Raw genomic sequence first — 23469 nt, 5'->3', positions numbered from 1 at the left:
GTGACAGGCAAGGCAAATAGAAGCCATGGGGAACTCTGTTCTGCAGCCAACTGCAGATAAAATGAGTTGTTACGTGATCTGAATCACAACAAAAAAAAGTAAAGCCTCTTTACTCACCACACTGAGAACAAAAAGAAAAACAAATTAAAAAATAATGTTTAAGGACATAGGCAACCAAAACATTTCTACAGCTCTACTGCTTAGCCCAGGGCAGAACAACACATTTGCTAAATAACACGGTGTAAATGTCACTGGATACGCCTCAAAAGCAGGCACAGGTATTACCCACAGAGATCCAGCTTGTTCCTAGAGGGAGGGCACTGACAGCACTAAGCTCTACTCTTCCCTCAGCTCAGAGGACATGCCCAGCTCTAACCCCATTCAGACAGGCTGTGGGCAAGAACTCAGAACAGAGCACTGACTTCTACAGATGTGACGGACAACTCAATGTACCTCCTTCTCCATTTCAGCATATTCTTTGACCCTTTCAACAGCAACAATGTTGGTTTCCAGCTCAGACGACATGCGAACTAGCCAGTTCAAGTATGCTGTAATCTGCAAGAAGAAAAGATGTCTAGAAGCAGTTTACAGTAAGCTCCCTGCAATAAATGAAAAACTCAAGACAACCAAAGCAAGTTCATGGTATGCATAAACACAGACAAGATCTTGGCTAATCACTGCTGGACAGCAGGAAAGTCCAGATGCCTTTAACATGCAGGGGACAAGTTGTCTTAGCCACATCCCCTCACATAGGCAAGGCACAGAAGGAACTTCCCAGCATCTTTCTACATGCTACTTGTAGTTATTTATTCTCTCTGATCCCTCCAAAGCCATAGCAAGGTTCTGAATTTATGATGCAGTCTTACAATTCAGAGCCTTTTTTTAAATTACGGTAAAATTACCTGCAGTGAGTAGGACACCGAGAGGCCAACCAGTCCTGCACTGAGTTTGTTGCGTGCCATCACAGCAAACAATGCTGCAAAGAGGACAATACAGTTCCCCACGCACTCCAGACGGACAGCCAGCCACCTGCAAGACAGAAAACTGTAATGCATCTGTTTGGTAATTCACTGAGAAATTAATCAGAAACATGGTCAGCCAGTGTTCTGTCACAGCTTGGTTTTGAAAAGATTAATAATATGGCATCTGCATACCACCGGTGACACAGGAATTGAGTGATATTTGAGGTTCTGCTCCAGCAGCATGCAAACCTAGAGGCCTCCAAAATTAATAAACCTTTCAGATGCATAAATTCCTGGCTTAGTTCAGAAAGCGGTTGCAGTTAACACTGGGATCAATGAATCAAAATGTTTAAACAATAATTATCTAGAAGTAAGGCAGAAATTCTCAACAAAGAAAAGAAATTCTTAAGATCTTAATTTCATCACAGGAATTTAAACAAAACATCTGTCAAACAGCTATATCAACACAGGCTCCCTACCCTGGACAAGTATGCTGAAAGCTGTGATTGATGTCCTCCCTATATAACTACCTTTCAACATTTTAACCCCACTGTTACCTGTTTGCAACAATGCTTGGATAATAAGCTTTCTGATTTTCATCCACTTTCATGTCATTCTGCTTTATAAAACGTTTCTGTTCCTCAAAAGCTCGAATGACACTGACTCCCAGGAGGGTCTCATTGAAGTGAGAATACACAGGAGAACGACTGACGGACTCAAGGCGTTTGAGCTGGCGAGAAGTGGCCACATAAAATCTCTGCAAAACAGAGTATGAGAATTATGGTTACATCCAGACTGCATCTGAAAATACAAAGGGAATCATAAGAGAGTCCCCTGCTGTTTGGGCTGGTTTTTTAGAGAGATGCAACTTTCACATGGGAATACGTGCCTCCTCCAACACTTTTGGGCCTAAAGGACCATTACATACATGCTGTGGTCTTTAAACAACTGCCAATCAAGCTATCTCATGAGATGGCTATTTTCTCCTCTTTCTCTTCCCTGCAAGCTTAGTTCAACATTATAAAACATGTATCACTGCCTTTATGGTTTACTAATAAAGCCTAACAGATTCACTAATTCATGAGTCAAAGTCAAAATCCAGCTTCTTCTCTCCTATTTGGCTCTACTAGATTTCTAAGAGTAAAGCAAGAGTGAAGCAAGCACACCCTACCTACACAAGACAGCAGTGAAAGGCTGCCATCATTAATCTCACTCTGTAAACAATATCCTGACAAAACAGGCACACCAGCAATGCATACATACCCCTCTAAAGCTTACCCTTTTGTTCGGAAGGAAGGTTTAGAAAAGCTCATAGGTTTTCTTTATTTGGGCTCTGAGCAACAAGCTGTGCAAAATTTGCCTCAAAATCTAATGGCATTTTTATAAAGTTTGCTTAGGTATTAAAGGACAACCTTCTGCACAGAAGTCATTCTGCACTTGACAACGGAAGGAAATGTTCTGCTAACATCAGCTAGTCAGTAAACCATGCAAAGCACAGTCAGTCAAGCATGATTCAAGTTAAACACTGGTGCAGAGTAAGAACTGTCTCAAATAACAGAGGGTGAGCGACTGCTGGTCCTAGTGCCCCTAGGGACTCCTTACCTGCACAAACAAGTAGACAAGTCCCAGAGGTGGAATAATAACAGCAGCTATAGGTGTGGCCAGCAGAATGATGACACAAGCCCCAATTACATTAAATGTTGAGCCCATGAACATCTTGATGATTGGTGGAATGGTGGAGTCAATGGTATCTATCTCCTTAGAGAAACGGTTCACCAGATTTCCACTGGGTGTACGTTCAAAGAAGCTCATGGGAGACCTGAGGACGCTGTGCAGCAGGTTAAGGTGCAGGTGTCGTGAAGCAAATATTCCCCCTATTGACACAACCATTGAGTAGCCAAACACAGCAATACCTAGAAAAGAAGACTTGTTTTGAACTGCTACAACCCCTCACATAAAACATTTTGCTCATTTTGTCATCATTTACCATTAGCACATGTATAGTATGACAAAAAAAAAAAATAGTGAAAACATCACATTTCTCTCATTAAAAAAATGTGTGTAACATTTGAGTGCTTTTCTGGAGTAAACCCATGGAATTTTAATGTGGCATTTAGTTTTTATTGCAGGATTTTTATAGCAGTTCTGAAGTGGCGTAGCTGGAGTATTAGGTTTCATGGCAAACAAACTTTGACCACAAAGAGGACACATAACAAAAAGCTGCTGAGCTGGACTTCCCATGGTGCCATGGACAGACTCACAAGCAGTCAGAGGAAACACCAGCCTGAGCAGCTTAGCCAGGCTGCACCGGCAAGGAGGCAACATAGCCATGGCCTCCTGTGACAAACTCCCTGCAAACCAGGCTAGCACAGTTTGTTGACAGGCCAAGGAGTCATTTCTAGGGTCAGACATTTTGTCACCAACTGCTGGCTAATCAGCCCCTGCAAACCACTTTTGTTCCCCTTTTGTACAAATGATAGAAAACCATATTCACTAACTGAATAATTTTACAGGGTGGTTTGTTTCCCTTTGTTTGATTTGCAAGTTTTTCAGATTTCTATGAAAACCCACACTCAAATCCTTAGCAAACTGCACACTAAGACACAAGTTCACCAACAGTATTAGAAACATTCTGAACCAGCTACTTAAATAGGTAAGAACAAGCAAACCTTGAGAAATTCCCAGTGCTCCATACACTCCCAGTCTGACATTTGTGTACTGCTGTGTCCCGTTGATAACAGGATCATCTGTCCATAAACTTAGCCAGTAGTTGGAAGCCAGGGATGCTATATGATTACACATGAAGAGGAAAATGCTCAAGAAAGAGATAAAGAGTCCAATTGCTTTCATGTAGTCCCAGTACACTGTTGCCTTTACCTGAAGATAGAAGGAAAAAAAAGAAATACTAATTTTGCAGATCAGGTTTCAAAATCATCAATTCCCCCTTCTTCAACACCTATTTAAAGTCAGTATCCCTGCATCAGGCCGTAAAAACACAACAGCTGCACTCTAGAGAGCCACTGCTTGGGAATGGTCCTGGGTTCAGCAGTAGCATTTTTCTCCCTCTTAATAGCTGGTGCAGTGCTGTGGTTTTGACTTTCAGCCTGGGAACAGCACTGATAACACCGATGTTGTTAGTTGCTGCTCAGTAACGTTTAGTCTGACCAGGGACTTATGCTCTACCAGGGCATAAGAGTCTTATGCTCTACCAGGGAGGAGGGGAAGCCAGAAGGAAGCAGAGACAGGACACCTGACCCAAACTAGCTAAAAGGGTATTCCATATCACAGCACATCATGCCCCCTATATAAACTGGGGGCAGTTACCCAGAAGTGCTAGATTGCTGCTCGGGTTGGGCTGGGTATCAGTCAGTGAGTGGTGAGCGGTTGTATTCTCTTCCCTTGTTATTTCCCTTATCATTATTATTACTGGTGGTAGCAGCAGTGGTTTGTGTTAGACCTTAGCTACTGGACTGTTCTTATCTCAATGTGTGGCAGTTCCATTCTTTCGATTCTCCTCCCCGGAGAGTGGGGAGAAAGAACGGGGAGCAGTGACCGAGTGGCTGCACGGTTCTGAGTTACCGGCTGGGCTTCAACCACGACAGGAATACAAGATACAAAGCATTCTATGGAGATGTGCCAAAACCAACATCCCTTCAGGGCAGGCACACATCATCTTTCCCTTGTCTTCCAAGGGAAAGGAAAGAGTAGAGAGAGTGCTGCCTGAAATAACACAGGGCATCAGTGGGAGAGCCAGAAACTTCACTAAAGAGTTCCAGGTTTTGGCTCTCTCTTTTTACCACAAGATTATATGGCCTTTAATTAGACCCTTGCTCACATGGCTTGTATCCTATGATCTATGTTTAACCAGAGGATTCAAGCAACACTGCTAGGAGGTGCAACTGCCATTTTCCCAGGAACCTCACTCTTGGGTTTCTCAGAGAGTCCTGGGTATCCTGGGATTAGATACTTGTGTCTACAGTGGAAACTTGGCTTAAATTCATCTGATTCAATTCCAGCTCCTTACGCTGAAGAGCACATTTCATTAGGTCACCTCATTTGTCATAACCTCTCTCCAAGAAATAGTTGCAAGGTTTTCAGTCCTCCTTTTAAACTTTGATGTGGTCAGGGCCACCATCTTAACAAAAGATTTGGTGTCAGCACTCTTTCTGCAGGCAAACCTGGGGCTCAGCTTTGGGAGCAGAGGGCACACCAACACTTTTATGAAGTACTACACAACAGGCAGCAAGTCCAAGAATCCACTCAGCCCTTTCTTACGCCAGTTACATGGGCTTCAGAAGCTATTTCTTCCTGAACCCTGTGGATTTTTCTGAAACTGAAAAAGGGTGCAGGAAGTGGGAACAGGAGACCTTACCCTCCCTGTCTTCGCTGTGTCAGCCTCCGTCAGTTTCCAGGAATTCTTTTCAGCCTGTGGCTTCTGCAGCTCTGCTGTGCTGCTGTGCTGTTGTGACTTTCCAGTGTCCCGGCTGTATGTTGAAGAGTTACTGAGTTGCCTGTTTGAAGACATGTATTTTTCAGTCTTGGCATCATACACAACAGGTATTTGTTTACTTCATAAATAGATTTGAACAGTCCATGGCTCCAACTCTGTCTTACATTACAATGGTCATAACCAATCTCCTAAGCAGCCCTCATCAGGCCAGTGGTTACTAATGCTTCCCTCCTCCCCTCACAGTCCACTCCTAAATCCTCCCTGACAGCAGTCAGCTCCCAAGTACTCATCTTCAGATATGAGTAACATGCTACTCAGTCAAAGAAGTCTTGGTTGTGTAATCAAACTTCAGAAAGAGAAATGCCTGGTGATCATCAACATCAGCCTTTACAAAGCCTACAATCATATATACGCTGCAGATGCTGAAGCGCAAAAAGGGTACCCGCACTGGCATCAAAACGGGCAATTTTACTCCCAGGCACTCATTAGCTTCCAGAAATACAGGATCTCTAGAGCACCATTAAGGCATAGACTATGAGAAGATTTCAGGAAGGTATAATCATAGTGATTGCCTTTAGCCTCTCTCAAGCATAACAGCAGCTGTATTAGGTCCAGTTGGCACTTGATCCCATCTGACAGCAGTCAAATGCAGAAGCCTCAGGAAAGCATACGAAAGCTGGAATAGCCAATGCAATACTCTCCCTTTAATGCAAGCCAAACCCACAGTTTGTTACAATGTGATAGTTTCTTCACATGCAAAGAACAGCATGAGAGTTCTGTGTGTGCAGTCACAAATGAACAATAATCTGTACCAGCAAATGGAGCATGGCTCCAGCCTCAGAAGTTCATATACCCAGATACGAGCAACAGGGAAGACTGGGATCTAGGGGCAGTTCCTGGGCAGACTGAGCATCTAAGCTCACCTAATGGAGAGATCTAATGTGTACATATATAGTACATTCTCACTAGTGAACCTCCATCCTGCTCAGAGAGAGATGGGAACAGGATGAGGCCATCTGGTGCTGTATTTGTGGGGTGCTGTTAAGTGTTCATGATCTGTGTGGCTGGCCGTGTGTATAGTATACTCCATGTGCACATGTCTGATGGGAGTACATCTTATCCTTCCTCCTGCTGGACCTGGAGCCATGGAACAGCAGCAGCCTTGACTGTCTCAGGCTGCTGGATCTAGCATGATACATTTTTCTCTAACAAATATCATAAACACCAAATTACTGTTTATCCACAGCTGAGTAACAGGATGGAAAAGGGATGGGGGAAGAGAAACAGACAGACAGACTACATACCTATGCATCAACTTTCCAGAGGCTTCATTCACAAGCATTCCATTTTCTACAGGCTTCCCTTCCTTTCCAGATGGACTGTTCGTATCTGGAGGGGTGAAAAAGCAAGCAAGAAAACAGTGAGACCGTGAAATACAAAGGTTTCCTTTCAATTCTAAATGACAGGTGCAGTCTCAATGTGCCAACAAACCAGGGAACACAAATATTTACAGATACTAACAGATAACTGACCAGGTGAACAAATCAGTTTAGTTCCACCTCCAGCACCATTATCTGTTGTTAGGGAACATTTATTTTTCTATCAAATGTAGGTCAGTAATAAGTTCTCGCAATTACAGTACTTTATTATGTTAAAGCATACAATACCAAGTCACGTTATGATTCATTCAGGGGAAAGGGGCTGATGGGGACACCCACTCTAACCATTCCTCTTCAAACCACATCTTTTACACAGTTAGCTATAAATTATTTTCATCTTAGAGCTCAATGAGAAGATGTTGTAGTAAGTGAGAAAGCTGTAATAACAGCAGGCATGCGCTATTTAGTCTTGTTATCCCACGCCATCCCGCTTGTAACAAGATGCAGCACACATGAGGCAATTCTCTAAAACATTTCACAGAGCCAGTCAGCTTGAAATATTCAGCTTTCTCTGAGCAACATAATTCAGTGTAATACAGTGCCAGGAGTAAAACTTCGATGTTCAACTTCTGCTACAATTTTCCTAATACAAGACAAATGACTGACTCTTAAAGAATAAGCTGTCAGGTGAACAGAACTCTATTTTCAGGTATGAAGTTAATTCAGAATTTGCAGCAAAAAGAATTTTGCATTTTAAAGGGTCTGTGCATAATTTTTGCAAACAGAAAACCCCACCTGCATCTATTCAGAAGATACGCAGGAACATTTGTGTCCATCTGGAGCCTAAAGTTTTCAAGTTTTTATACTAACGCAAAATATATATACACACGCAGAAAAAAAAACCCAGTTCGTCAGTACATTAAGTGTGGACTGCTTGGACATAAAGCTGTTCTCTTCTGTGTCTGCAAACTGAATATTGGTTCATTACTCTAAACACCCAAAGTTAAAATTCTTCAGTGTGATCCAGAAGCAGAAAAAAGGCAAAAAATCTGAAGTAGTGAAAAGTTGAATGACTCAGTTCCTATTTACATGGGTAAGAGGAAGCCAGTATGGGACTACTGGTTATTTTAAGCACTGGACTGTATTTATTTTTAAAGGCTCCCTTCTAAAAACCAGCAAGCATTCCAGCCTCATATTGCTTGAGAGAATCACTGAAGTTCTAAACCCACATGAAGAAAGCGATACCACAAATAAACCATCCTCCCCTAACAGCTCTTAAATTTGATTTCATGTTGTAGGCTACAAAGATATCCTGCTTCTTCTGCATTTAACTCCTGAAAATGAAAAATGCCATCGTAGATCTGGCACGTGCACATAGGGAACAAGCTCATGAAATGAGGGCTGCTGAAACATGTGTCCAGAAATTCTAAAAACGGGAACAGCTTCAAAGTACAGAAAACACATGAGAAGAAAAAAGACCTTTGGGGCTCATTCCTGAATGACGCCTCCCCGGGTACACTCACTACAGCTTTAAGCCCAGCATGCATCTTTAACGTTTACCTAAAACTTCCTCATGGAAGCGTTTGAGATAAAGAATTCTTTCTGATGGAATTACAAGCTGACAAGCCAACTCTTGTAGCATCACACAAACAAGTACCATGCAAACCAAGCAGTTACCTTCTACTGTGCAGACAAAATTCTTCTAGTAACAACTCAATCACCTGCAAATGAACTGCAGCTACTCGTATTACTCCAATGCAAACACTAACAAAGTCACATGGCAGAAAAGCAGTTACCTGTTTCCAGAGGTTGAATTGCTCCTTCTAATGAAGGATCTGAATCTAAAAGTATACGTAATTAACTTTTCCCAGAACACACTCAGCCATTTTCACTCTTTACAAACACAAACACACCCAAATAGCACAACCTAAACCACAAAGCCACAAATGCCAAAGGCAGGATCAAATTTGCTGAAATGGACTTCTTTTTAATCCCAAGCCTTATATACAGCCAAGAAAAGACAACCTTGAGGAAAAAGAAAAATCCAAATTGGATAGCCCCCAGTGAATGATCAAGAAACTGCCTTTCTTTCAATATGTGCACTAATGAAGAAAGATCAAAAAAAGTGACTCTAAAGTGGCCTCCTATTAACAATCAGAAAACACAGAAAAACGTCACTGTGCACAGGACACTACCATATGCATCTTCCCCAGTGGTGAGGAAGAGACTTCATTCAAGTCCCTGACCTTAACACTGAAGATGCAAAGCATCATGTGATATACCTATCAGCATGGCAACTTTTGTCCACATGGCTCCATATCTCCTCCTACAGCTCTGCTATTCTGAGAGGAGAGCTGTAGTAGTACAGGTTTACTTAATCCCATCTACTCTGTAGCCCCCAGTCATCATCCTGCATAGACAGTTTAGTATAAAATAGGGAGATCTTCACTCTTCCAAGCGTCTTGCTACCCTAACAGCCCTCACCCTAAGCGAGTATTTGCTTCTACCATTTGGGGCAGAAGCTGCAGATTGCTTTTACTTTACGAGAGAGAAAGGAAAGAGTCAAGTTTTGCTAGAAGTAAAAAGAATTTAAGATCATTTCCTAACATAGACATGTGTTTCCTGAATTATCACAACAACATTTGGAAAAGAGCCAGCACATACCTAACTCTTGCCTTCCAAAGAGTCAGAAAGGAGAGAAGCACTCAACCATCCCTACAGGCATCATTCAAGCTATGACTATCCAACATTGCTATTAAGCTTATTTCAGCCTCATGCTGTTAGAAAGAAGCACAGCCACAAAAAAGAGGCATGATAGGCTATACTGGGAGACAGCGTTGATCATGAAGGCACTTTTCCTTACAGATATGAAATCCCAGCTCATCACACAGAATTCGTTTTTATAATGAAATACACATTAGTACCTAGTGTACCATACAAAGCCAGGAAGCTGTCTTCCCTTCAAACTTAGCACTTGAAAATAAATCAATTCTTTTTCTTTCCCCTCTATGCTGCAATTGGGAAGCAATTTATAGAGGCCAAACAAGGCCCTGCCATGTCTTACTCATGTACCATACTACCTTTTCCAGACACCACATTTCTACTTTGTATGGGACAAGAGCTGGTATTTAGGGAGTTAAGTCCACAAAATCTAAGAAAAAAAAAGCCAAAGACCTTCAAACTGGATAGCTACAAGTGACACATCAAGACAGTTCAAGATATGTAGATTGTTGAACTCAACCGTACAGTCCAGAGCCTTAGCAGTTCTCAGAGTACTTTCACCCCACTTTTCCTCCAAGCCAAAACAGAGGGAGCCTGACATTTCTCATATTAAAAAAAGAAAAAATGCACTGAACTGCCATTAAAAGGTCTTGCAGCTCTTTGAGTGCAAAGTCATGGAGTAAAATACTGGGGAGCCAAATACCTGAAGCACAGCCCACACAATGCAAATCAGATTCTGAGTTACTAATTGTGCTGTACATCTCTATCAGGCACTGCAGTCAAGACTAAAGATGAACCAGACAGTTAAAAAATATTTCAACCTTAAGATGCAGTTTCAATTCTCTGGAGCCACTCCTACTCCCCACAAACAGTAAATACAGCTCTAGGCTTTCAAAGGACAACCCAAAGTTAATGCTGAAAGCATATGGAAAAAAAGCAAAACCCCAACTCCCCCATACATTAAACCAAAAACTGAATCTGCTGCATTAGTTTCTATGGGAGACAAGGGAAAACAGTCACAAGAAAGGTGATCTTAAAGTAACTATTTGCTACCTCTAGACCAAGAGGTATTGCAGGAACACCTCCGGGGGAGAGGGAGAAGAGGAACACAGAACACATCCAGATGGGGGCATAGGATGACATCAAAAAAGGAGTCACAGGAGTCAAGGGCACATCCATGACTCCAGACCAATCTGCACAGGCAGGAGTAGTACTGGCATCAGCAGATCAGCCATACTAAATGCCAGAGAATGGAGCAATCACTAAAAGCAAAATTAATTTGGACGCTTTCTATGCAACCTGGTAGGTTACAAGTAGTTCCAGTTACTTTGGAGAAGGTTACACACCACAGATGCAGTAGAACATCCATTTCACGTACCCACAACTGAAAGCAACTGCGCTGCACACTGCACTCCCTGTAGCTGAGCAGCTGCTGCTGCCACCCCTTGTCGCTGCCTTATGCGTCAAGTAGGATGCTTGAGAAGAAGGGAAAGCTCACACATTCCCTCTGAGCCATCCTGCAGACTCACATGGGGGCAGCTTTTGAGTGGGGCATTTTTCCACACTCAGAAGAAACCCCATAAAGCTGAGGATGGGAAAGGAAGCAGTACAGCACACTGACAGCAAGTAACCCTCAAGAATTCAATGGGACAGAAGGCCTGGGAGGCAATGGGGAGCAGACTTTCAGCCAAATCTCAGAGGCTGGGGAGAAGTAGAGGCTTTACCACCCTTTAAGAAGCAGAATGTATTCCAGTGAGAAAGCACTGAGTTTTCTATTTTGCTCCATCTTAAGGCTTCAGACAAAAGGAAGCCTCTCTTTCAAACTGGGGGTACAGATCCTTCCCAGCTAGCTCAGGCTGAGTCCCATCAGAGACTACTCTGTGTTTACCCAAGACCCTATGATTTTTAATAATACTCAGCAATCTCAATCCCTTTCTTGTTCTGGAGAGCCTGCTCTCCAGCAGTCAACAACAGGTACTTGCTAACAAAGCAGCCTCAAGCACATGGCAACAACTTAGCCAGCACAGTGCAAGCACCTCATACTTTCAGCATGAGCTTATGAGGGAGTATCAGGAAATCAACACAAGCAAACCACTGAAGAAAACAGGATGGAGGCAACAGACGAAGTTCCGTTATTAAAATCCAATACTATGACCATCTACAGGTAAAATATCTAAAGTGCATTCCTGTATCAGTGCAGCTCTACAGCTGGTTTGTAAAGCAGAAGAAAAGAGTATCTGCTAGATACTGTCCAGCTGCTGCTTCCTCCTCCCCACCCCCAAATGAACTATCTGCATAGAGAAGACATATCCTAATAAGCATAGGAAGGCTGTATAAACCCCTGCTGGCCTTTACTTGGATCTCACAAGTACCTGACCCATGCTTCAAGTGAAAAGAATTTTACTATAGATCTACTTCACATTTTGCTAACTTTTAAGAAAGAATGTGCATATAATCTCAACTTTCAATGCCCTCAAGAAATAAGCACCTTTATGTATAGGGATATCACAAGAAACAGTAATTTCTTTTAACCTTACTTCCAGTGCTACTATTTTTCCCTTAACATGCCACACATCAGCTTATCCCAAGAGAATTTATTTGTAAGCTTACCACTGTTCTCCATGCTTTGTTCAGTATTAGCATATGTACGAAGAAACTCAGCAAAAGCCCCATCTTGCTTCAGCAGCTCCTGATAGGAGCCCATCTCAGAGATTTCTCCATCAGACATTACCAGAATTGTATCCATTTGAGGCAGATAATTGATCGCATGGGTTACCAAAACCCGGGTCTAAATAGCAAAAGAAAAAGAAAAACAAAGGTTTTTCTAACATCTGAGATTAGTTAAATACAATGGCTGAACTACTGCTCATGCTGCTTGAATTCTGCGTATGATACAATAAGAACTGCGGACAGGCATTTAGCATTTTAAAGAAAAATACTGTCCTTGTCTTGAGTTTTCCATCAGAAAAATGTGAATTACAGATACCAGAGCACATTTAATTATAAAAACTCAGATGTTCTGTAACAGTCCTTTAAAAATCTCAGAAGGATACTTTCATTTTTCAGATGTTTGAAACAAGTCTGAATATGCAACTTGACAAACTTGGAATCTTTTAAACTCAAATCATTCTCTAGAGACAAGTAGCTCATTATGACATACTTTATTTTTCAGGATTCCCTTCGGTCCAATAACATTTTCAAAAATATGTTTCCCAACATGAGCGTCAACAGCTGATAAAGGATCATCAAATAAACAAACATCTGCATTACAGTAAACTGCCCGAGCAAGACTGACTCGCTGCTTCTGTCCTCCAGACATATTCACACCCTGGGGAAACAAGAAAATAGGATCCCTTTATTTACAGCTGGAAAGAGATGTCTTGCCAGTTTGTGCATAAAGTCAAAGGTGCTTTATGCAAATCAGCAAAATTTCAGCATTGTAGAAGCAAATCTCCATCACAAATAATTTCACTACCACAAGAGTATAAGCAATCACAGTCAAAATCCTCTTGGAAAGAAGCACATCTATTAGGTTCTCACTGTCAGTAAGGGGCTAGTCAAGTGTTTGCTAGTCTTATAAAGCAATTAATCCACACCAACCTACCTACTCTGTACATTCAGAGGCCACTTCTTACCTGTATTTCTGCAGCGCTGCCTCTGATTTAACAAACTCTGTTTACAATCTACAATTTGGTTGGCCTGCTGACCAGTAAGGAAGATAAAGCTGCATCCTTTGCTGAATCTGGGGCTGTCAGTTGGCAGCTATACCCCTCCTGCAACTAGTCAGCAGGTAAAGTACATACCCTTTCTTCTGCAGAACATCAGCCCAGCAGAATGCCAGGCAGGTTATACGCATGTACCCTGCTAGCTACATGGTTAGGGGATGACCAGTCCTGTTTCCATAGCAGAGCACTACAACCATCCATGCAAGTTTCTAAATCCCACACCACACACTTTTGCAACTAAGAGCCAGTTTTGTGTGGTAGCTGGTTTTGGGAGGGTGGAGGGTGGGGGTGTTTGTTTTAAATGAAGCTGCAGCATTCAGAAGATTCTCCTCTTCCTTTTTTCCATACTTTTTCTGCTCTGTGATAAAAAATTGCCATTGCAAGATGCTTTTGCATTTGTAATTAGGGGGGTGGGGAGGTTTCCTTCCCTTTGTGGCTTAAAGACAAGGAAAACATACTACTCAAATTTGCCTCTTTTTCTAGAGGATTTCGAGTGTGAATGTTTTACATTCAATACAACTTTAAGATAAAGTAGAATAGAAGTCATACAGCCATAAGTACAAGCAATAGCACTGCTATGGTAGAGTGGGTATTTAAATACCTTTTCTCCTATTTCTGTTTTGTCTCCTGCAGGAAGAATCTCTATATCAGGCAGCAGTGCACAGGCCTCAATCACACGCTTGTACCTGCTCTCATTCATCTCCCTTCCAAAGATAATGTTATCTTGCAGAGTTGCGTTTTGGACCCAGGCTTGCTGAGGAACATAGGCTACTGAGCCCTGCAAGAAAAATAACAGCTCCTTATTTAGTACCTTAGACTAGAAGTCTGCACACAAAGTCCAAGTGCAGGAGGGCTTTGTGAGGCAGGCAGCGCTAACCACCTCACAAAACACCTATGGTCATTTCAAAACTTCACCAAGTAGCCGCTGTGCTACCCTCTCCTCCGAAATGTTATTTTTATAAACCTCTATATAAATGAATGTACCAAAGTATGTTGTTAGAAAACTGTAGAAAGTAAAAAACATAGAAAGTATGTTGGTAAAAAGAACTTCAAACAAATATGATTCTCTAATGTAAACTTGAAGGAAACGTTTGTTTAGAGAATGCACAGTTACTGAGTGCGAATAGTCATTAGTTCTTTCATAAAATTACATATTATATTCTGCATAAAACAAGTTAATCTGGAATGCAAGTGTTTAGCAAATGCATCCCTGCCAAGAGATTTCTGCAAAGAAGGGGAAGTAGCTTTCATGTAAGTCACTTCATAGGAGGAGCCTGAGGTACTGCAATGTATTCTGTTTTTAGTTCTGCCTTCTCTTCCTGAACAAATAATCGGTGATTCAGATCTCACCTGCTTTTATTTTCCCCAGAAGAATTTCAGAGGTGAGCACATGTGCATTCTATTAAATGCAACATACTTGTTTTGTTCCAAAAATAATTCCCTTTCCATACATTATAGCAGCAGCAAAATCTAAACCAATGATTTTTTACTTATTTACTTACAGGTCATTTTTCATCTGTGAGCTCTGTGCAACTCCAATGTCTAAGGAAGTACAAATTACAACAGCAGCTTTTCCCATGTTTGGGTAACTGAGTATACCCTTTCTCACTGTAATTCTCAGGTGTCTAAGAAGGTATGAACCAATACTGTTCTTCCTTAGTCTGGACTACATATAATAGGGTTTCTCCACCTGTCTGCCAACAAGACTCACCAGACCAGAATACTTATCTTTGAAACCTCCTTTATTCTGTCTATTTGGCTAAATCTGAAACCAACATATTTAGAAGTTGTTGGGTCAAGGCTTAACAGGCAATCACACAGAGTGCAGGCTAAGGGATATACATGGATTGCCAGCAAATCAGGCTAAAACCACATTAATTTGAAAGGCTGTCTCTTCCCCTCTCCAGATCACTTGGAAATCTAGAATCCCTCTGGCCATACCCACAAATAGCTGAACAGTTCTTCTGACACATCATACCTTGACAACCACATAGCCTTCTTTTTTGTCCATCTCCCCCAATAATGCAGACAGCAGTGAAGACTTTCCACAGCCAACCTGACCGACAACAGCTACCAAGGAGCCTTCAGGAACAGTGAAATTAATGCTGAAATAAAGTGCACATAATTCAGCCTCACTTACTGGCACATCCCAGTAGTTAAACAGTTCATTGAACAGACCATATAAACCCAGGAGCAATGTGAACATCCAGTGCAAATGCTGGCACAGCATAGAAACTTTAATTGTATGAAAACATAAACCTCTCATTCAGAAAGCACCAAGGGGTCCTCTTCTTAGGACATGGCACCTTAATATGTAAGGGGGGGGTGTGGAAAAAACAACACTGAACACCACCTGTCCAATATTTCTCTCAAATGCTGTGAACACAAATGTAAATACCAATAGATGCTTCCCAAACAGTACCCTTGTACCAAAGAATATTTAAGGCCTAATAAAGAGCAGCCAAAATTAAACATACCACGTGCAAGGTCATACAATGGTTTCCTCCAGCACGGGTACTAAGAATGGCTACAGCTCAGCAAGAATAGGGTCTTAAAATGAAGACTGAAGACACAGCAAAACCAGGACAGAGTAGGGATAATCAAGAGGTGCTAATCTGGCTGCTTCCTCTAGATGGAGCTCCTCCCATCTGCAGCACACACCAAGACCTGGAATCTCTGACGCTTTCTCACCTCTCCTGGGTCCAGCAGTAGCAGTCAATTTTCTCCTTGGTAGCTGGTGCAGCGCTGTAGCTGGTGCAGCGCTGTGTTTTGACTTTCGGCCTGGGAGCAGTACTGATAATACCGATGTTTTCAGTTGTTGCTAAGTAATGTTTACCCTGACCAAGGACTTTGTGAGGCTCATGCTCTGCCAGGGAGGAGGGGAAGCCGGGAAGAAGCAGAGACAGGACACCTGACCCAAGCTAGCCATCCACTGCTACTCCCCTTTATGCATTCCACACATGTAACATACTTTGTAAATTCCTCTAGCTCATGAAACCCATGGTTTAAGAAAAAAAAATATATATATATAGAACAGATGTTATTTGTTCTCCTGTTCCTTTATGGCAACAAACTCTTCTGCATGAAGATTTTATAATTCAAATACAGATCCTTTATGATGCAGCAAGATTATGGAATGGAATAAAGATTACTAATTCTTACCTGTTCAGTAAAGGAGGATCATTTCTGGACCAGCTAAACGTTGCATTCTTTACAACAATGCATCCTTCACCTGAGAAAAAGAAAATTCGTATTTATTAAAGTGCCATTGGAAGCAGCTGAATTGTATGCTGTGGAACCTGCCACAGAAGATAATCTAAGCACACAGAGGAAGAGGTGTAAAGCTACTTTTCCAGCAGAACAACAACCCACTGCTTACCAAAAGCTTGTGTTCTGCTTTTACCGAATTTATCAAGACAGCAGAGATTCTGAGGTTACACTTTATTCAGTAACCAGGAGGTGCCTGAATGTCAGCTACACAAAGATCCTGACTTACTCATCTGCACACTCCTTTATCCAGCAACTCCACTGCAACATGCAAATTCAGCTCAGGAAACTAGAGGTCTCCATCTGATGTGCGCTTCAGTGGAAGCATCAGCTAAACTGCCAGTTCCATGGGGGAAGCCAAGTTAATACAAGAATGATAGGAAAAAAAAATAGAAATTTCAAACTCCCAAATAAAATAACCAAAAATCCTGTTCAGTGACATGCTGTATGGTGCTAGCATTGGCAGATTTTTACAGCAACAACTAAGAATAGTTGAATTCAACCAATATGCAATGAATACTTAGCCTAGGCAAATATGTACATTAGCATATAAGTGCAACCCATTATGGACAGAAAAAAAACCCATACACTAAAGATTTGTGAGCAATATATTCATAGTTATCAGCTGAGAAGGGAAAAGGGATATTCCCGAAAGAAAGCTGCTTACCATAAAGCAAAGTGACTTAAATCATAGAATGATTTCGGTTGGAAGGGATCCTAAAGATCATCTAGTTCCAAATGATACAGAGTTCAGCTAATCGCATGAGAGGTAGCCAGTGGGATTTCACTATCTTTGTAAAAAGGATGGAAGCAAAACCATTTAAATATTACTGACTTACGTTTTGTTTTCCAAGAAAAGGGCACAAGTTTTTTCAATAAATCTGCCTTCATGCTTATCTGTCTCCTAAATGGCTCTGTGTAACTGGACCAGCAACACTAGATACAGTGGAAGTGACACTGGAAGCAACGCTCCACACAGAACCAAAAGTAGAGGCATTTTGCCCTAACAGGGACTTAATCTTTTCTTGTTCAAAAGTGCTGAAGCATTACATGACTGTTCTTCAAAACGCTGGGGTTTGGCACAGCATTAATGATTCGGTTAACTGCCTACACTGAAAACAGTCTAACAGGTAATTTGTAAAGTGACTGTGCCTGAATGTAACCATTCATCTAACGACTGAGAAGGCATTAGAAATTTTTTATATATTTTCATTTTACAAACTCCTTTCTCTGCTTTCTGCCTAAAATTTATCAGTGAAATACATCAAAAGGCAGTAAATGTTACAGTAAGCAGAAGAAACACTGCAAAGCCACACAAAACCTGTACACATCGATTTTCAACAGTAAAAGAAATTCACCTGCTGTGATGGGACTCCTGATTATGCTGTCTGGATCTAACTCTTCATGAGACAGGAACACCCTAAGGCGCTTCAAGGAGACACTGGCCTGCATGGGAAAGGGATACAAAACTACCTTACACTCTGCTCATTATATTTAAGAGTTTGTTGGTTTGCATCACATATGTATTACATCATTATTACACACTCCTAATCCGTCCTTGAATCCACTTGTATAGTTTCATGAACATTGACCAAACTCGCACTTCCCAAACCACAAGAAATACGGTTGATCTCAGGAATACCATCCACCATAACTGGGACTGATAATTTTGCTTGCACAGCACTTAACACACAGGAAATACAAAGCTCCCTTTCTGAGGTGGCTGAATTTCACCAGTGGACATTCTTTTAAGCACACAAATGTAATCTTTCCACCCAGCAGCTACTTCTGCACAGAAACACCCATTAATGACAAAGTCTTACTTCTACTATGCTGCTGATAACCATAGGAAGCATGTTCAATGGAAATCTGAGGATGTTGAATAAGGCTAGGGAGACAAATGCCTTCTGAGCATCCAAGATGTTGTTCTTGTCTATTGTGACATACACAGCAAACGTGGACAAAGCAACCTGAAATACAGTTTAATGGATACAGTTACTGTAACTTTAAAGCCACTAACTCAGGAGTCCACACAGTCATAGACAACTGGAATCAAAGAATAATGTTCTGGTAACTTCCTTGCTCCTGATAACACTTTCTGCAAAACAAACATTTGATTTAAATTTACTGTTGTAAAAAGAAGCTGATGGCTCCTCTTGGACAGGTGTCAAGGGCTCATTGTCTTCACACAATGCCCCAGGATATTTGTGGTCATGCTGCAGGAGAAGGGAAGGAGAGGCAGGATCACCAGCCTTTCTCGCTGCTCTCTTTCAGTTTTAAGGCACTCCCCATGGTACCAGATAGCGGATCAGAAACATATACAGACAAAGAAGTTAGAAATACTCCATTTTGTATTTTGTAGAGACTACTACAAACCTAGATTTTCAAATACAGCTCACTTTATAATGGACAGTTTGTTTTCCAAGAAACTTGAAACACTACTGCATTACAAAGATGAAGCCTTATAGTACCTCAACAGTTCACAACAGAAAAACTCATGATCCATGCTGAAGAAGAAAATTACATTGAAACACTGTTAACATCAGGCATAAGGTATAAAAATAATTTTTAAAAATCTGTATACTTCTTTACTTTTTCTGAAATGTGTTAAATTATAGCAAAACTGAACGAAGTAAAACCAAATGTTCACTTTCAGATCTATTCCCCTCAGTGTTTTCTTCCATGGTAACAACACCCATACCTCAGTATATCACAAGATCCAGCAACTCTTTCCCACAGACTGCCACTTAAAACAAGAAATTAAGGTAGGCTAAACTTTAGCATTCCCCCTCCCACAAGACTTGAAACAATTAGCTCAAATGCCTAAGGAACAGTCTCATCTGGAGCCCAGCATCCATGAAGACATTAGTATTTCTGTTAAAAATCTGACTGCTGTGAAGACATGTATTGTTATTGGCACAGCGGCTGACTCCACTGTGCCTGGTACAGTAGCTTGTTTGTACAGTCCTTAGTTTGGACAACTATGTTCCAGGGAGAAAGCCCTCCCACAGAGATCAAAAACAAGGCAGGGTCCAAAGAATAACCTCACAGGCAGCATGTCTGCACACTTGTGTTACCAGTCTAAAATATACTCTTGTCAGCACACATAGCAGTAGGGGAGGCACTGCAGAATGAAGAGTTTCCTGACACCATTATTAAGAAATGTTTTGCAGAGCCCTGGCCACAGGAAACAGGAGGAGGAGTAGAGGAAAAAAAGAGTTTTGCATGTCAAAAGTACTTTCAAGTAGGCATCCACAATAATTCTTTGATCAGAAGTTCAGAAGAACACATAAAACAGAACAAAAAAAAAAACAAACCAAGAAATGGGATGTTAAACAGCAACCTTGCACTTGGGGCTGTACTGATTCTACCCCAGCAGCACATCCCCAAAGGTGTAGGACCATTGCCACAGATTCACAACGTGCACTGAAACAGAGCTATTCATTAGGCAAATTTGTCTTCTCAGACTCCACAGAACAGCATTAAGGAGTTCACCTGCAGAGTTTTATTTAGAAACTTCATTTAATAATGTATTTATATTAAAACCATCTCAAACTTCTTTTAGAAAAGAATTCACTTAAGAATGCAGCTGATGTTTCCTATCCAGGGCACTGCTTCTTCTGCATTTCATCATGCCCAAAAGATAATGTAAACACTAAAAATGTTTGTTGGGAAGGAATCTGAGACTGGAAAGTACACTTAAACACCTTCAACTGGGATGGCACATATTTTATCCTAATGTAGTCATGCCTTTTATTTGCTTCTGCAGACAAGAGCAATGGCCCATTGTTCCAATAGGATCTTAAGACATTTGATGTGATCCCACCCTTCTCTCCCTTTTATTAGCATAAATGTAAGCTAACTACAAACACAACGGGAATGCTTCACATACCAAGAATATCTTTTTTTATATGAGAATCAGGAGCAATCTCAGGGTACGCAATGGCTTTACCTTTCCACAGTGTGAAATAAGGGAAGTTTTATACCTAACACCTGGAGGGTACTGTACCCATTAGTTACCTCTTCTATATCTGCCAGTACATGTAATGCTCTCAAGTGCACCACCAAAAATAAGAGAGGGATGCAGAAGAGGTTTTTATTTTTTAAATACCTCAGCCATTAGAAGTTTCTAGAGTAATTCCAACTGGAATGTTGCTAAGTTTCAAACAAAACAGTAGTGTCTTCTCATGGAGAAGTGGAGACACAAGTGCTCAACTTCCCACTGTTGCAGAGGGCATTTTAACTCTTCCACTCATTAAATCCAAAACAAAAACAAGTTCTCAAGTGTTGCCTTGGAAAGTACGAGTCCAAAAATGACAGCAGACTTCTAGATTTGTTTCACTTACCAGAAAAGGAGCACAAACCCAAGTGAAAGTTGCCATTGCAGCGAGGTAAGCAGATTTTTTTAGGACTTTGAGTTCTTTCTGTCTGATCTCTAATACCTTCTCCCTGAAGGCTAATTCCCAAGCATAAAGTTTCAGAACTTTAATCCCATTGAGAATTTCATTCATCAGCTTAATTCTGTTGTCTTTGCTCTTCATTTGAGCCACCTAAAAACAACATTGCAAAAAAATAATTAGCAGAGCACAATACTTGGCAGAGTCACAAAATTCTGAGCTTTGCATTTTGCAATGGCAAAATTTACCTCATCATCATCAAAAGCTTACTAGCTTCCCAAGCAGGAAATCTGAGATGCTATCTGAACAAACAAACATGCAGAATTAACAAAATGGTTTAAATTAAAAGAATGCTTCATGCAACTAAAAATCCGAACCAAGATCAAAACAACTGTGGCACTGGGTCAAATGAGCTTAACCCTGCATCACAGAGCCCTGGGGTTCAGGTTCCTCCTAGGTACAATGCAGATAAAAAATAAGCCACTATAATCAAATTTCAGCAATGTGCAGTTTGTATCCAACCTTAGACCACATTTGGTTTTGCTTCATTTTCAGCATTACTGATGGCTTTTTTATGGTGTGCTAAGGCAAAAAGCTTTCCATTGAGCTGTAAGAAGAAACTTCTGTCTTCATAAAGACATTATTAGAATTAAAGAATTATTAGAATTAAGAGCAATGTAAAGCTGAAATGATGCTTTGACTCAGCACTAGGCAGAGTCAGTAGACTGCACTGGTACAGCTATCCCAGACAGCTGTTACTAGTGGAAGTGTGGCTGTGACAGAACTGATATCCGTACTTCTTCCATGTGGCAACTAAATGCTGTGGGATATTTCAATGAATATCCAGAGCTAAATAAGTCTCCTCCAACAACTAAGACTTCTCCTAGAAGACAGACATGAACAAACCACACACACCCCAACACTGCAACCACCATCCTGCCAATGTGAATATTTCACTCATTAAAGTTCATTAGGCAGAGAGTAGTTTACATTTGCACCTTCAGTTCTTACGGGAGATAATACTAAACTAATTCCAATCCAGTCATCAGGTATTCCATGAAGCTGGCTAGCCTGCTACCCTGCTCTTAAATACTGGAAAATTTTGTAGACCATTATGTACAGATAGGCTGTAAGGCTGAAAATACATGTGTTTGTTTTTTCTGCATACACAACACCTCTGACCTTTCTTTCCCTTTCCTTTCTTTAAGGGATAAATAGAGGGAAGGAAAAAAAATAAAAGGAACAAGCCAAAGAACAGAACATGTTTCTTAAAAGCACTGTCACATGTATAAAGATTCTGACCTGATAGGTTTTTGTCTTCATTGCCATCACGGCATTTATCGGAACCAGAAGAATCATGACAGCCACACCTGCCAGCACTGAAGGACCTAAATTCTGAAAAGCACTTAATTGTAAACATTTATTCAGACCCATTTTAAAAATCTTAAGTCAAACCACTGTACATGCTACAGAAAAGCATTCAGAAATAGCTTTTCAACCTTTTCTCCACCTTTCAAAAGCAGCATGGGGAAAGGAGGATCAAGTAGGGGCTTGAGTTGATGCTTATGTGTTTTCATTTTTGAAACAAACACAAATACAGCCCTCAAATAGAGAGGTATATCAAGATACAGATCTATCCATATATACATAGCTCTATACACAAATCCAGAGATCATTTAACATTTTCCAATTTTCACTGGTTTGTCTCTTCTAAAATAGAGATCCATGCAGGGAGTGGCCAACTTCTTGGGGAATTTCATTACCTTTCCAACTGACAGTGAGGATTAGGAAGTCAGCCTGGTGACCGTCTTGGACTAGAAACAGCAAGCACTTCATATGGCGAGTCTCAGATTGCAGAACCAAGACCACTTTAAATCAAGTGGAAAGTGAGATAGATGCTGCAGTCCCACCTGTGAACTCTCCACATGCACTCAGCATGCAAATTATGAACCTGCCGCCTTCCTTCTTGAGCAGTGACAAAAGCAGCACTGAATGGCTTCTAAACAAACAGTATTTTTTGCACACGGCTGAAAACCCTCCAGTGGTCTGAACAAGAGCTGTCTATAGTCATGACCAGAAGAAGCAATACTTTGCCAAAAGTCAAAACAATAAACAACAGACAATACTCACCTGCCACAATAAGTACAGTGCTAGTATCACTTGGAAAGGTGCAGACCAAATCATGTTTATATAGGTAGCCAAGTCCATGAATCTCTGGGCATCCACAGACATTAGATTCACAATCTCACCCACAGTAGAAGTCTTCCTAGCAGAATTTGTAATAACAAGTGCCTAGGTGCAGATTAAAAATAAAAAACAATTAAGGCAACATGAAGGAAGACTTTGACTCATTTGCATTTTCTTCACAGACCTCAACTGCTTTACAGAGCTCCATCTTTAAAAGTACAAGCAATCCTTTTCCTGCTTCATATTCTATTTAACCTGCACATCTTACAAAACGCAAGTTGTATAGTCTGAACCAAGCTGCTGGGTTTAAAAATAATAGAGGATTAAAGGCAACAAGGAGTCTTTGAGGTTAGGGTTGGCTGATTGGTGATTTTATTGCTG

At 41.1% G+C, this 23469-nt stretch overlaps 1 protein-coding gene across 5 annotated transcripts in view; it reads right to left on the bottom strand.

Annotated features, from left to right (window-relative positions):
- Positions 1-23469, bottom strand: part of ABCC1 (ATP binding cassette subfamily C member 1) — a 53449-nt gene that overhangs the window by 6082 nt on the left and 23898 nt on the right. For all 5 annotated transcript variants that reach the window (XM_057408175.1, XM_057408342.1, XM_057408429.1 and 2 more), the window contains 17 exons: positions 23032-23193; positions 22204-22296; positions 20851-21054; positions 18328-18474; positions 17863-17950; positions 16400-16469; positions 15216-15342; positions 13839-14015; positions 12673-12840; positions 12123-12300; positions 6717-6801; positions 5335-5473; positions 3632-3839; positions 2565-2875; positions 1520-1719; positions 903-1029; positions 454-555 (listed from right to left, as the gene is read on the bottom strand). In XM_057408175.1, the coding sequence (XP_057264158.1) occupies positions 454-555; positions 903-1029; positions 1520-1719; positions 2565-2875; positions 3632-3839; positions 5335-5473; positions 6717-6801; positions 12123-12300; positions 12673-12840; positions 13839-14015; positions 15216-15342; positions 16400-16469; positions 17863-17950; positions 18328-18474; positions 20851-21054; positions 22204-22296; positions 23032-23193 (2586 nt within the window). The remainder of the gene's footprint in view (positions 1-453; positions 556-902; positions 1030-1519; positions 1720-2564; positions 2876-3631; positions 3840-5334; positions 5474-6716; positions 6802-12122; positions 12301-12672; positions 12841-13838; positions 14016-15215; positions 15343-16399; positions 16470-17862; positions 17951-18327; positions 18475-20850; positions 21055-22203; positions 22297-23031; positions 23194-23469) is intronic.

This window comes from Pezoporus wallicus, unplaced genomic scaffold, assembly GCF_028554395.1.
Source record: "Pezoporus wallicus isolate ANWC-B61680 ecotype Strahan unplaced genomic scaffold, APGP_CSIRO_Pwel_v1 contig_8000, whole genome shotgun sequence".
Lineage (NCBI taxonomy): Eukaryota > Metazoa > Chordata > Aves > Psittaciformes > Psittacidae > Pezoporus > Pezoporus wallicus.
Note: the sequence above shows the minus strand (reverse complement) of the source record. Positions and strands in the feature narration are given on the sequence as shown.